Below are 14,035 nucleotides of genomic sequence, written 5' to 3'. Positions count from 1 at the left end.
CCCCCACTCCAACCCAGCTATTCATTAACTTTGTAGAATTATCTTGGCAGTGAAAACTAAACAGTGACAGATTGCATACAGGTTTTATCTGCTCCTGGGAATCTTAAGTTGCTTAGTTGTAGGGTTGAAGTAGCCACTGCAAAGTGATAAACCAGCATGTAGCATTATCTGGCTGGATTCTTCAAGCAACTGTGAAATGAAAGAAATGGGGCTACACCTGGGTCTTGGATATCAGGGTGCAAAAGGAAGCTGAAGCAAAAGAGAAGACCAACCAAAGGGAAGGACAATTCAGTTGGAGGAGGACATGAGAAGACTGCTACTATCAAGCTAGTGGGTTCAGCAGAGATATTCTGAACCTGGGAGAACTGAAAAACATCCCAGTTTGCCTGGGACATCCCCATCGATGTGCTTCCAATTGGTAGGAATTGGTAGGTGACACGATGCCTAGAGATTTCCACAAGTCTTGGTGGAAAGGGAATGAGGATCCAGAGGACCCTCTGATCTGAGGCTCTGAGAAGAGAACCAGGGTTTGCTATTCAAGGTGGCTATTAGTGATCTCCACCAGTAACATCCATTTAGCACCCACTGTATGGAAAGCTCATGTCTAGGTTCTATGGGCAATGCTGAGTAAGCCATAGGCAGTCCTTACATTCAAGCGAAGGCTGAACAATATGTCCAGCCAAATTCATCTCTTCACTTCCCACCACACCACATCCCAAAACAGCTTTCCCTCCTAACTTCCTAATTTCAAGAAATGTTATCAACATTTGCCTGGTTGCCCAGGTACAAAAACAGGGGTTTTATATTTCAGTCTTCCCTATTCTTCACCCAAAGATATCTATCCAATCACCAAGTCCTAATAACTGCGCTACTGCAGTGTCTATAAATTGCATCTCATCCAGTCACGGTTCTGTTTCATTATTGCATGGCTCCTAGTTCTTTCAGTACTTGTATAAGTGCCTCAGCCCCTATTCTCCAGTCTTTTCTCCCACTGCTCCCCAACACAAAGCCTCAATTTCAGCCAGCTTTCACTTCTATCCGTTCCCTCAGGGGTTCCTTTCATTATCCAGCCTAGACACCCTGCTGGGAGACCCCTATACCCCTGGGCCACTCCTCTCTCTCTCTGAAACCCACCCAAGCTCTAAACTCCCATCAGGGCATCTCTCAAGTAGGAAACCTTTCCTGACCTCACTAGTCTACAGTGATGGTTCCCACTTCTGAACTCTGCAGCATATCACAACTCTTTTATGTCATCTCCCCAGGGAGGCTGTAAGATCCTGGAAAATACAGGCTCTTCCTTTCTAAGCCCTCAGCACCTCAAACCTCGAACACTTTTCTGCACATATAGCAAGCAACCAATACAACTGCTGGTTAATGAAGTTGCAAACACACAGAGATATGGTTACCTTTAGGGAAACAGATGAGGATAGGAGAGAGGATTTTATTTTCCCTATGTTTCTTTCTATACTGTTAGAATTTTCTTCCCTTTATCCAAAGATCACTTACATTTTTTTATTGCCGTGTTATCTTGGCAGAGAGATCGTGACCTTTATTTTCTCACTTTTGTCTTTTGTTCATTTATTCAACAAATATTTATTGAGCAACTACTATATGCTAGACACTGTTCTAGGTGCAAGGGTTATAACAGTAAACAAGGCAAGGAGAGTTCCTGTCTTCACGGAGTTTACATTCTTGTTGGGGAAGAAGGCAAATAAACATATAAACATACATCCAATGTTGAGAAGTGCTATGAAGGGTAAGGGGACAGAGAGTTACGAAGTGTTGCTATTTTAAAAGGGTGATGGGTCAAAGAAGGCCTCCCTGATAAAAATGACACGGAGGCAGAGACCTGCAAGAAGATGAGGAGCAAGTCATGCAACATCTGGGGGAAGAGTATTCAGGGAGAGTGAACATTAAGTGCCAAGGTCCTGAGACAGGAATGTGTTTGAGAAACAATAAGGAGGCCAGAGTAGCTGGAGAGGAGCAGGCAAGGAAGAGAATAACATATTTTTGTTTATTTAACAAAATCTGATTTAGTACCCACCACATACCAGGTACTGTTCTAGGTACCTTACATACATTAACTCATTTACTTTTCGCAACAATCCTATGTGGTAGATACTATTATCCCCATTTTGCAGATGATGAAACTGGGGCACAGAGAGGTTAAGTCACTTGCCCTATGTCACACAGCTGGCCAGTGGTAGAGCCAGGATTTAGATCCAGGTAGTATGGCTCCAACGTCTGCACCCTTAGCCAACATGCATAGGATAAGTGGAGATGAGGGGAACAGATCAGGCAGGGACATGTTGGGTAGCAACTTTAGATTTTACTCAGTGTGAGGTGAGAAGCCAACAAAGGATTTTAGTCTGGCTTACATTTTAGCAGGATCACCTTGGCTGCAAACTGTGGGGTTGAGGAGAGTGCCTAGGGTAGAGTCAAGGAGACTAGGAAGCTTTGCAATAACTCAGGCAGGAGATGATGGTGGTTTGCCTCAGGGAGATAGCAAGGGAGAGGGTGTCCCATGCTGATATTTTTTTTAACGAAAAAATCTTTTATTATTTTTTATTTTTTTAATGTTTACTTATTTTTGAGAGAGAGACACACAGAGTGCAAGACACACACAGAGTGCAAGTTGAGAAGGGGCAGAGAGACTCAGAATCCGAAGCAGGTTCCAGGGCCTGAGCTGTCTGCTCAGAGCCTGATGTGGGGCTCGAACTCACAAACCATGAGATCATGACCTGAGCTGAACTCAGACACTTAACCTACTGAGCCACCCAGGCGCCCCAGAGAAAATACTTTTAAAAAGTAAAGAACACACATGACACCAATGTAAAGGCATATTCTATGTTTCTGAGTGCTGGGATGCTGGGCTAGATGCTGGGGATACTACAGTAAACAAGACCATAAGACCCAGTCCCTGCTCCTGAATAGCTCAAAATGTTGCCAGATATTTACATATATGAATAAATATAATACAAAGGGATGAGGGTCAAAATGAAGGTATGAATGAAATGTCACTGGAACAAGTTGAGGAATCAATTAATTCTGACTACCAGGGGTCAAAGGGAGCTGGGATTGGGAAGGAGATTGTCAGGGAAAGCTATGGTGAGGCAGAGGACAGTTGAGCTGCACCTTGACGGCAGTCACCATGAAGATGGAAGACAGGATGGATGCCATGCAGAGAGAGCATTTCAAGCAGAAGAATCACAAGAGACAAATGCATCAAAGTGTGAAAAGTGTACGGTGTGACCAGGAGATGGGATGGGGCAGGGCATCCCATGAAGATGGAAGGTTTCAGGCCATTTTATGAAAGGCCTTGCAGATGCAGCCAAGAAGGTTAGATTCCAGCCTGCAGGCAATGAGAAGTGATCATATGGCTTAATCAGTCAGCCATTCAACTAGCAAACAAGCCAGCCACTAGTTGAGGACCTGCCATATGCAAACACTGTATTAGGTGCTGAGAATACAAAAGATAAGATGCTAAGTCTAGAGAGAAAATTACATGTCAGGAAAAAATACAATGCAAGTATTGTCCCTTGACCCTGGGGATAAAATGGTCAATTTTATTTCAGATCACCTTGGAACAAGTATGGAGGATGGATTAAAGGCATGCAAGTCTTGATTCTGGGGCACCAGTTGGCTGTGATGGGAAGAACCAAAGTCAACAGATTTCAGTGGCACATGTTGCCTAAAGTAGACATGGGCGGTGAGGAAACATCTCAGGATGGCACTTAGGTTTCTGGTTGAGAGACTAGATGAGTAATGACTAGTCTCTACAGTAAGAAAGGCAGGGAGGAAGGCTGGTTTGGGAGAAAACTGATGAATTCATACGGCAAACTGTTGAAGCTAAAGTATCCAAGGAGCCAACAAAGGAGACCAAGGAGGAGAAGGATGGCTGAAGGTGAAGCAGCAGGATTCCAGAAGATAGTGAAAGGTGACCAATGTTGTCAAACACCACAGGAAAGTTCTCTTGGCAGAAGGACCTTTAAGCTTTCAGTGTTTTGCCCATTTATTTCAATTGGTCCAAAGCAATGTCACTATCAAGAAAGTTGACTTGAGAGGACCCAAAAATCCAACGGCATGCCATCCTGTACTTACCTGCTCCAACACTGGAGACTTAGGGGCAATGCTGCCTGATGGAAGCAAAACAGAAGCCTGAGAGCGTGGATACAGGCCACACTTCCATGAGGTAAAGAAAGCTGTTAAATATACTTGTTTAAGGGGTCTGTTCCTTAATTATAGGTTGCCTGGAGGAATAGAGAATAAGAAATGATGTGTTGTGTTAACAGGAGATCTTACCATCTCTTCCAAGGATATTAACCTGAATCCATACATGGGCTCCAGGGAGTCTATAAGGACCCTGCGTTTGCTTGTATGATGTGTATGTAACATGAACATGTGCATTTTTAAAGAAACGGTCCATAGCTTCCAACAGATTCCAAAATAGTTCCATGGTTCAGAAAACAACAGCTAAGGACTACTGCACTAGAGCGTCTAAGGATTATCTATGAATACTGTCATCCACAGATAATTCAGAGCAGTTTACAAAGCTTAGAAGCTGTTGCAGGAGAACTGGCATGAGTTATGTGCATCAGATATTGATACATTGGAAGCACAACCGCACCCTCCACTGGCTCCACCCAGGCTCGGCACAACTGCTCGCTCTCAGCAGTCTGACTCTCAGGTATAATCTTGAGGAGCTAGATAGAGAATCCCAAACTCTGGAGAAAGAGGAGGACAAATCACTTCCAGGGGTGAGTATGCCTTCTAGAAGGTACATGACAGATGTCCTTTTATCACCTGCTCATTGTTGTTCAGCTTTTCTCCAGTGCCCAGGCCAAAGCAGATTTCCAAACCTCAAGCAGCACAAATTTTAGAAGTGGCTAAGATTTCTTTTTTTTTTAATTTTTAATGTTTATTTATTTTTGAGAGAGAGAGAGAAACAGAGTGTGAGTGGGGGAGGGGCAGAGAGCGAGAGAGGGAGACACAGAATCCAAAGCAGCCTCCAGGCTCCGAGCTGTCAGCACAGAGCCCGACGCAGGGCTCGAACTCACAGACTGTGAAACCATGACCTGCACCAAAGTCAGACGTTCAACCAACTGAGCCATCAGGTGCCCCTAGAAGAGGTTAAGGTTTCTGATGAGCTGACTTTAAAAGCAGAATCCAGTTTCAGGGCATAAAGGGAGAGAATGAAGAAGAAATTGCTAGGGCATTAGATAGCTCTGATCCAAGCAGAGCCCACCTGTGATCATGAATCACATTTACTCTAAATTCATGATGTTAAGTCCCCTTCGGTATATAGGTCTAAGGAGCATGCATGCAGAATTGAACTGCATCGGATCATCAGACCAGGTGGGATGAGTAGAGGTGGGCCAATTGAACTGGGGCTGAATGGAAAAGAATTTTTGAGGGATGTCAGGAACCTGCCTAGAGCAGGAGTTCCTAAAAGGTCATCACATTTGCACTTAAGCAGGTCAATCTCCAAGCCAATGACTAAGTGCCCTACCCTCTAGTCTCCAAAATACTCCTTGCATTATCAGCCTTTACCCTCCTGTCAGTCATTCTCATTATTTCTGGAGTGTTCTGTTGCCAATCCATACCATAAAATGACATATTGAGACAAAGGGGAAGAAGCCAGTTAGCAGGAGAGCCTGGTGAAACACTGATCCAGAGAGTAGGAGACAATCTGCATATTAGGGAAAGGAGTAGGTGGCCGTGGGGCAGAGAAGCCAGACAAGTGAGACACATTATTGTGAGGACTAGAACAGCTGGGTGATCAGAAAGACAAACTGAGAAGCAAGCAAAGCCCTCAGAGATGAAACACAGGGCAGGTCTGCCTTGGCTCAAGGCCCAGGGATGCATTCTTGTGCGCGGTGGACGCTGACATCCATCATGAGGCTGGGCATGAGTTTTCAAAGCCATAGGATGATGCCACACAGCTTTCACTGCCTCTGGTCAGCAACTTTTTTCTGTAACAACATTATAGTTCTGGAGAGACCAGGTGGCATCGTTATATGAATGCAGATGCGGAGACTTGGCAGACCTGGGTTCAAATCCGAGTTCTACCATCTGCTGGCTGTGGAACTCTGGGCAACTTAATTAGCCTGAATTAACTTCTGATAATATCACCTCACAGGCATATTGTGAGGATTAAATGAGATCATGCATTGTCAAGTGTGTGTGATAAGAAAGACTTTCAATGAAAAAAGAAATGTGAATTGAATGTATATTTTCTCCCTTCACCCCACCCCCATTGCACAAGCCATGGCAATTAAGCAAAAGTATTTGTGCCTTATTACCCAATTCCTAATCTTCAGGGCAAGGAAGGATTTCCACGCACTAGTCCCAACAATATGAATACATAAAAGGAGCAAGAAATTTCTGAGCCCTGGGTGGCAAATGAAAACGTCTTTGTACTCACCGCGCTCCTCTGGCCTGCATGAAGGCATAACTAAGATGCAACACAATCAGAGCAACCTGCATGTGCCTAGAAGGATCTTTCTTCCTTTTAAAGACCCTTCCTATTTATATGGAAAACAGGAGCAAAGCCTTTCCAAGGATTGCTTTCTCCCTGAAGAGTGTCTGCCCTCTGCTGGGCTTCATGGCCATTGGCATTTGGCATCGCAGAGCAAGCTGCTCTTTCCTGGGTAAGTAGAAATCTTTGTAGTATTACAACCAAATGTCTCTTGGGCAGCAGGCACTGCCAAGCAGCAATATAAACAGTACCCAGTGTTTTAATTGCCTCCTCATATTAACCCTTTAGTTCAATGTATTAGTTTCCTGCTGTTGCTGCAACAAATTCCCACAAACCTAGCGCTTAAAACACCACCAATGTAGTATCTTACAGTTCTCGACATCGGAAATCTGAGATCAGTTTCACATCAAAGCGTCAGCACGCCTGGTTCCTTCTGGAGGCTCTAGGGGAGAATCTGTCTCCTTGCCTTTTCTAGCTTCTAGAGGCCTCTTGCAATTTTTGGCTCATGACCCCTTCCTTGCATCACTCCCACCTTGTGCTTCCATCATCACACCCCTTAATACTGCTTGCTGATCTCCTGCCTCCCTCTAACAAGGACCCTTGGGATTATATCATTGGGTCCACCCATAATATCCAGGATAATCACCCCATCTCAAGATTTTTACTTAATCCCATCAGCAAAGTCCCTTTTGCCGCATAAGGCAAGACATTGACAGGTTCCAGGGATTCAAAAGTGGACATCTTTGGGAGCTATTACTCAGCCTACCACACCCAGGCTTCTGCAACATGGAGTAGAAAAAAGCTATTGGACAAGGAGTGATAAGACTTGGATGCCAATCCCTGCTCTGCCACTGCTTCCTAGCTGGGTAACCTTGGACAGGCCCTTTTGCCTCTCCAAGCCTCAGCATCTTCACTTTTAAGGTGGGGAGAAAAATAACACCTATCTCATAAGGTGTTACTTGAATGTCCAAAAAGCTCTGAGCATAGTAACGATCACAGATCAGGCACTCCATCAACATGCTGGAAGGGGATGTTGACAGGGGAGAAAGACAGGACAAGCAGTTAGAAGGCTATAATAGTGCAGATGAAAGATAAGAAAAGTGCTAAAAGGGAGAGGCACTAGCAATAATGGAAAGCAGGAGTGGGAAGATAAGTGGAGAGGTATACATGAGTCCAGAGTCATATATTTCCTTGGACTCACAGTAAGAAAAAAAAAAAATTCTCGTCCACAATTACTGGGCTTTAGTGACCCAACAAGGGGGAAGGGTCTTCTATTTAATTTGAGCTCAAGCACCTGTAAAAAAACCCAAAGCATAAAAGTGTCAGCATTAAGGTCGAGGTAATAAGATGTGCAAAGGCACAGAGTCACAAACTGCCAAAACAAAAAGGGGGGGCGGTGGTCTCTATGGTTGATAAGAGGACAAATTCTTGGTGGCTGTTCCACACAAGCTTCTGGCCTGAGAATTTCCAACACCTGCTGCTTGTATGAGCTGTGTGGCCTTGGACAAATAAGTCACCCTCTGCATGCCTTGGTTTGCCCATCTGTAAAATTGGAATATTAACAGTACCTACCTTATAGAATTTTTGTAAGGATTAAAGAATATGTTGTACATTTAGCACGGTACTCAGCATTTTAAAGGCCCCATAAATATTAGCTGGTATCACTGTTGCACGACTGCTCAGAAGCCCCAGAAGTCTAGGGCTGTTTCTTCAAAGTGCCTCCCACTGTAAGAAGTGACTAAAGCCTCAAATACTGATCCACCCACCCCATTTTGCCCTGCCATTTCTCGCCATACACACACACACAACCTCTTTCTACAACTGTAGCACTGGCAGGTAACAAAGTGTAAGCAAAAGCAAGTGTAAAACTATGTGTATACATAATGTACGTGTGTGCACAGAGGCATTTGGCTGTGGTCTGCAAAGGGCCTTTGCAAAGTGGTGCCTGAGCTGAAATGGGGAGAAGGGGGTTGTTATTGAGGAGGTTTTATTTTAAGTTTGTTTATTTATTTATTTATTTATTTATTTATTTATTGACAGAAAGAGAGGGAGGGGGGGAGAGAGAGAGAGAGAGAGAGAGAGAGAGAGAGAGAGAGAGAGGATGCCAAACAGGCTCCACACTGTCAGTGCAGACCCCGATGTGGGGCTCAAACTCACAAACTGTGAGATCGTGACCTGAGCTCAAGTCGGATGCTTAACCAGGCGCCCCTTTCTTTTGAAATTACATGAACACATCCTCACTGTGAAAATACATAACAAGTCAGTATTCCAAGTAAATTGTGACAGTCGCTTTCCATCCCGGCTTCTCACTCCCCTCCTTAAAGCTATTCACTCTCTGTTAACATGTATTTATGGTGATCTCTGTGCACTTCTACACACATAAAGCTGGGGTTTGGGATTTTACTTTTGTAAGTGGGTCCAGATGCTACATACTGATGTGTGACTTGATTTATCAGTCAACAATAAGGCTTGGAGGGCTGCATCAGGACATATAAGCCTATCCCATTCTTTTCACACCACTGCGTAATATTTAACAGCAATGGATGTATGGTCTAGTCATTCACAGAGGGATATTAAATGTCACTGCTGCTTTTGTCCCTGGGCAAGATGCAGCTAAATCATACAGGCAGATGGCTGGTCTACGCACTACAAGTAATCAGGCATCACTTGTCTTGGATATCTTCCTAGAGCTCCTCTCCCAGGGGCCTGGCTCCAAAGGCGGGCTCTTTTGAAGCCTGGCTTCTCCTCCACACTCATTCCAGTTGAAACCTCTGGTCCTTGGTCCCATGCCCTCAGGGTGCACAAAGCACCCCATTGCATCCTTAGCCCACTACAACCAGCATTTAATGCTTTGGTTATGGGATAGTTTGACCAGAGAATAAGCTCTCTCGTCCTTTACCTTCCTCCCCTTTGTCAACCCCAACTTGTTTACCTTGTCAATCAACGCTCCACTCTAGAGACTCTGAGAACCCTCAGCCTTAGGACCATAAGGACTAACCACTGGCCTTCCAGGAAGGAACCACATTCTCTGTGGTCTTGACCTCACAGCATGGGCAAAGCCAAAGGACACACAGCTGAGTCTGTGTGGTAGTGTGAGAAAGGGAACAGAAAAAGCCAAGGAGGACACAGAGGTGGGGACAACAAAGAAAGAAGGGAGGGAGCTGAGGAACGGAAGACTCCCAGGGGCCCATCAATAATAGGTTGCATAGGGACTGAAAGACAACGCAACGGGAATAACGATGTTTTGCAGATGTTTTGCACTGCTGCAGGAATTATCTCTAAGGCCTTCCCGACAGGTGAGCATTCAGGCTCTGCTTGCATATTTCCAGTGACAGGGAGCCCACTCTTTTCCAAAGCTTCCTAGATTAGATTAAATCACCTTGTGGATGCCTAAGGAGATAAGACAGAAAACAAGAGAGTGTTGATGGGTAAAAGAAATAAATGTCTAGGACATGAGCAAAGGAAGATTACACTGAGAAGAGCATCTTTAGGGGATGGAGAGAGAAGATGTGGGCAGCAGAGAACACTGGTATGGTAGGCACAAAAATGCCCCCCTCCAAAGACGTGCATGTCCTAATCCCCAGAACCTGTGAATATTTTACCTTACCCAGCAAAAAGCACTTTGAAAATGTGACATGGGGAGGATATCATTGATTATCCAGGTAGACTCAATATAATCACAAGAGTCCTTAAAAGAGGGAGGCAGGAGGGTCAGAGTCAGAGAAGATGTGACTACAGAAGCAGAGGTTGGAATGATGTGTCATGAGCCAAGGAATGCAGGCAGCCTCTAAAAGCTGAAAAAGACAAGGAAATTATTTTCCCCTAGAGCCTCCCAAAGGAACCCAGCCCTGATAACGCCTTAATTGGAGCCCTGTGAAACATGTTTCGGACTTCTGACCTCAAGAAGGGTAAAATAATACATCTATGTTGTTTAAGCCACTAAGCTTGTAGCAGTTTGCCACAGCAGCAAAATAAACCAACATAACCAGGCACCCGAGAGTAGGTGCTGGGAAAGGACACCTTTAATGTGCATACGGATCACCTGGAGATCTTGTTCCAGTGCACACTCTGCTTCAGGAAGTCTTGGGAAGGGCCTAAGATTCTGCATTTCTACCAAGCTCACAGGTCCTACCAATGCTCCTGATCTGATACACACTTTGATTAACAAGAGACTAGAAGACACTCGATAAAAGTACCTGTGTAATATTTTATAGTTCATGAAGCCTTTTAATATCCATCATACCTCGTTCTGTCATCCCCACAACCTTGTGACATAGGAATTATTGTCCCCATGGGACACACGAGGAAGCCACAGCTGAGTCAGAGAGGTGAATTCATTTCTCCAAGAAAAATCACAGAGATAGTGTCCTGACTCCAGAGCCTGTGTTTCTACCAATGAACAGTGGTTCTCACCGCTGGCTGAGTATTATAATCACATGAGGAGCTTTCAAAACTCCGGATGCATAGGTCACACCCCAAACTAATGGTATCAGAATCTCTTGGTGTGTGACCCAAAACATCAGTATTTTTGGTCACCAAGTAACTCCACAGCACGGCTAAGGTTAAGAACCATTTCAAAAAAAAAAAAAAAAAGAACCATTTCACTAGAGCACTGGTTCTCAAATGGGGTCCCTGAATCAGCATCACCTGGGAACTTGTTAGAAATGCAGATTCTCAGGCCCACCCCAGACATAAATAATCTAAAACTCAGGGTGAGGCTCAAGAATCTGTGTGTTAACAAGCCTTCCAAGTTTGAGCATGGGCTTCAAAAGGACCATCTTGACTCCTAGACAAGAGCTAGGGAAACTAGAGCACACCTTAGATCCAGGCATAAAACAGGCCAGGTACTAAGCAACCTGAAGTCAGCTTCCTAATGGAGGTACCAAAGCATAAGAACTGTTCTCAGACTGGCAGCTGGAGTACCAAGTCCCCATGCCACAGCCTTTGTGATCATTTGTAGGAGAGACCTCTGTCAACAGCCCTCTCCGACTGTCAAAACATCCTGGATATAATATTTGCCTCCAACTCTGCACCTTGCTCTCCACTCCCTCACTTAAAACACTAACCTTTCCCATTTGTGCTCTCACCTGAACTGAGTAAATAAGCTTCAAACCACTCTTCTCCCCACCCCTCTCTTCTTGGTATCCAAGAGTAGCAGGCAAAAGGTTAGTTCTAATGTACCCGAACAAATGGATATACAACTTAAAATGGGAGTGACCTACACAGCGGCGGCCCTGCCTGAGCCCATCTCACCTGCCTCGGCAACACTGCCACCCTTCAGCCTAACACGATCCATAGTGGAAATGGAAAATTCCACAACCAAATATTACAGCAGACACTTTCCAGAATGCAGCTCGCCTCCTCTTCTCCTGTCCCAGAGAGACCTCGGGGCTACAGGATCAAGAAAGGCAAGGCTGGCAACCACGACTTCTGACCAGAGACACGTTTTCAGTGAGTATACCCAACAAACAGCAGCTTTAGACAGGGAGTGGGTTCTGGTCGAAACTGAATTAACAACTGTTAACAATTACCTGCTTTCATTTTCCTGCCTTTCTGAATCAGCCAAGATCTGAGGGATGAAAAAGAGGGGGATGGCACCCCCTATTTTAGAGAATTAGACTCTGAGGTGTTAGGAAGCAAAAGATAGCTTAAATGCGTGGTAGCTCCCCTGAAAGTATGCTGGGCCTTTAAATAGTCTGCCCGCCCTCACTTCCCACTTCAACTGATTATGATCATCTTGCTTGATTGAAAGCAGTAATAGTAGTAACTGAGAATTTGTTATTAAGCAAATGCTTAATTAAGCTGAGATCAGTTGTTAAGCTAGTACTTGAAGCTTGGGAAAAGAAGAAGTAGGAGTTTAATATCAAGCTATGGAGGAAGAAAAAGTGTGATTAGAGTCAATTATATCTTCTGCCAGACAGGAGATCAGATGAATGCCCCAGGCCCTCCAAAGAAAGTCCTTGAAGCATCAATGGAGGAAGAGACCCTGGCGAGACAGTATGCACAGGTACTTGGGAGTTGTCTAGTAACTTGGTAGTTGGAGGGGGAGGGACTAGCACAGCGGCCAGGGGGAGGGCTACACAGGGATTGCTGCCTTCAGAGAGCTGGAGAGGCAAGAGGCTGAGGACTGAAAGAGAAAGGGTGAGTGAATCTCATTGATCAGCAGGATCTGAAAGATGGCAAGCTGCCAGTCGTGGCCAGATCTCTGATGCCCCTCTGAACCCAGCCCTTTCTCTCCCAGCCCGTGAGAATTTGAGCTGGAGAGCCAGAATGCCCTGGTAAGTGGAAATCCTGCCACTTCAAGACATGGAGTCATCTTTTCCATTTGGAGTGACTCTTGCTGTCCTGGCCTCCCTCATTATTGCTGCCAATGCACTAGTGGCTGTGGCTGTGCTGTTGCTGATCCACAAGAATGATGGTGTTGGTCTCTGCTTCACCTTGAATCTGGCTGTAGCCGACACCTTGCTTGGTGTGGCCATCTCTGGCCTAGTCACAGACCAGCTCTCCAGCCCACCTCGGCCCACACAGAAGACCCTATGCAGCCTTCGGATGGCATTTGTTACTTCTTCCGCAGCTGCCTCTGTCCTCACAGTCATGCTGATTGCCTTTGACAGGTACCTTGCCATCAAGCAGCCCCTCCGCTACTTCCAGATAATGAACGGGCTCATGGCTGGGTCCTGCATTGCCGGGCTGTGGTTGGTGTCTTACCTTATTGGCTTCCTCCCACTTGGAGTCCCCATATTCCAGCAGACTACCTACCAGGGTCCCTGCAGCTTCTTCGCTGTGTTTCACCCACGCTTTGTGCTGACCCTCTCCTGCGTTGGCTTCTTCCCAGCCCTGCTCCTCTTTGTCTTCTTCTACTGTGATATGCTCAAGATTGCCTCCATGCACAGCCAGCAGATCCGAAAGGTGGAACAAGCAGGAGCCATGGCCGGAGCATACCGGCCTCCTCGGACTCCCAGCGACTTCAAGGCTGTCCGCACTGTGGCTGTTCTCATTGGGAGCTTCACTCTGTCCTGGACCCCATTCCTTATCACTGGCATTGTGCAGGTGGCCTGCCAGAAGTGCTACCTCTACCTGGTGCTGGAACGGTACCTGTGGCTGCTCGGTGTGGGCAACTCCCTGCTCAACCCACTCATCTATGCCTACTGGCAGAAGGAGGTGCGGCAGCAGCTCTACCAGATGGCCCTGGGAGTGAAGAAAGGGCTCACCTCATTCCTTCTTCTTCTCTCAGCCAGGGATGGTGGCCCAGAGGGGCCCAGGGAAAGTTCCTGTCCTATCACCACTATCTCCCACTCACAGCTTCATGGCGAAGATGGTGAGGGCAGAGAAGTTTCAGAGTGACTTCTCCCTCTCCTCTCTGGGCCCCAACTAGGAAATCAAAGCTAGGGGAATGAAAGTGCTTGCTTCAGACAGTTGACTGCCCCCACCCCAGACTGAGAGGAACTGAGGTAGGGTGCTGACTTTCTTCTGTAACCAATTTCTCATTTGCAAATCTCCATTCCTCCCTATGCTTCTTTTGCAATTAATCTGTCTCTCCTATACAGGTAGGTAGAA

At 45.7% G+C, this 14,035-nt stretch overlaps 1 protein-coding gene across 1 annotated transcript; it reads left to right on the top strand.

Annotated features, from left to right (window-relative positions):
• The first annotated feature begins 12,784 nt into the window (after positions 1 to 12,784).
• Positions 12,785 to 13,822, top strand: GPR119 (G protein-coupled receptor 119). Its single transcript, XM_049644286.1, has one exon. The coding sequence runs from the start codon at positions 12,785 to 12,787 to the stop codon at positions 13,820 to 13,822; it is 1,038 nt and encodes a 345-aa protein (XP_049500243.1).
• Positions 13,823 to 14,035: the final 213 nt, after the last annotated feature.

Source organism: Panthera uncia, chromosome X (assembly GCF_023721935.1).
Source record: "Panthera uncia isolate 11264 chromosome X, Puncia_PCG_1.0, whole genome shotgun sequence".
NCBI lineage: Eukaryota > Metazoa > Chordata > Mammalia > Carnivora > Felidae > Panthera > Panthera uncia.
This window is presented reverse-complemented; position numbering and strand designations above follow the sequence as displayed.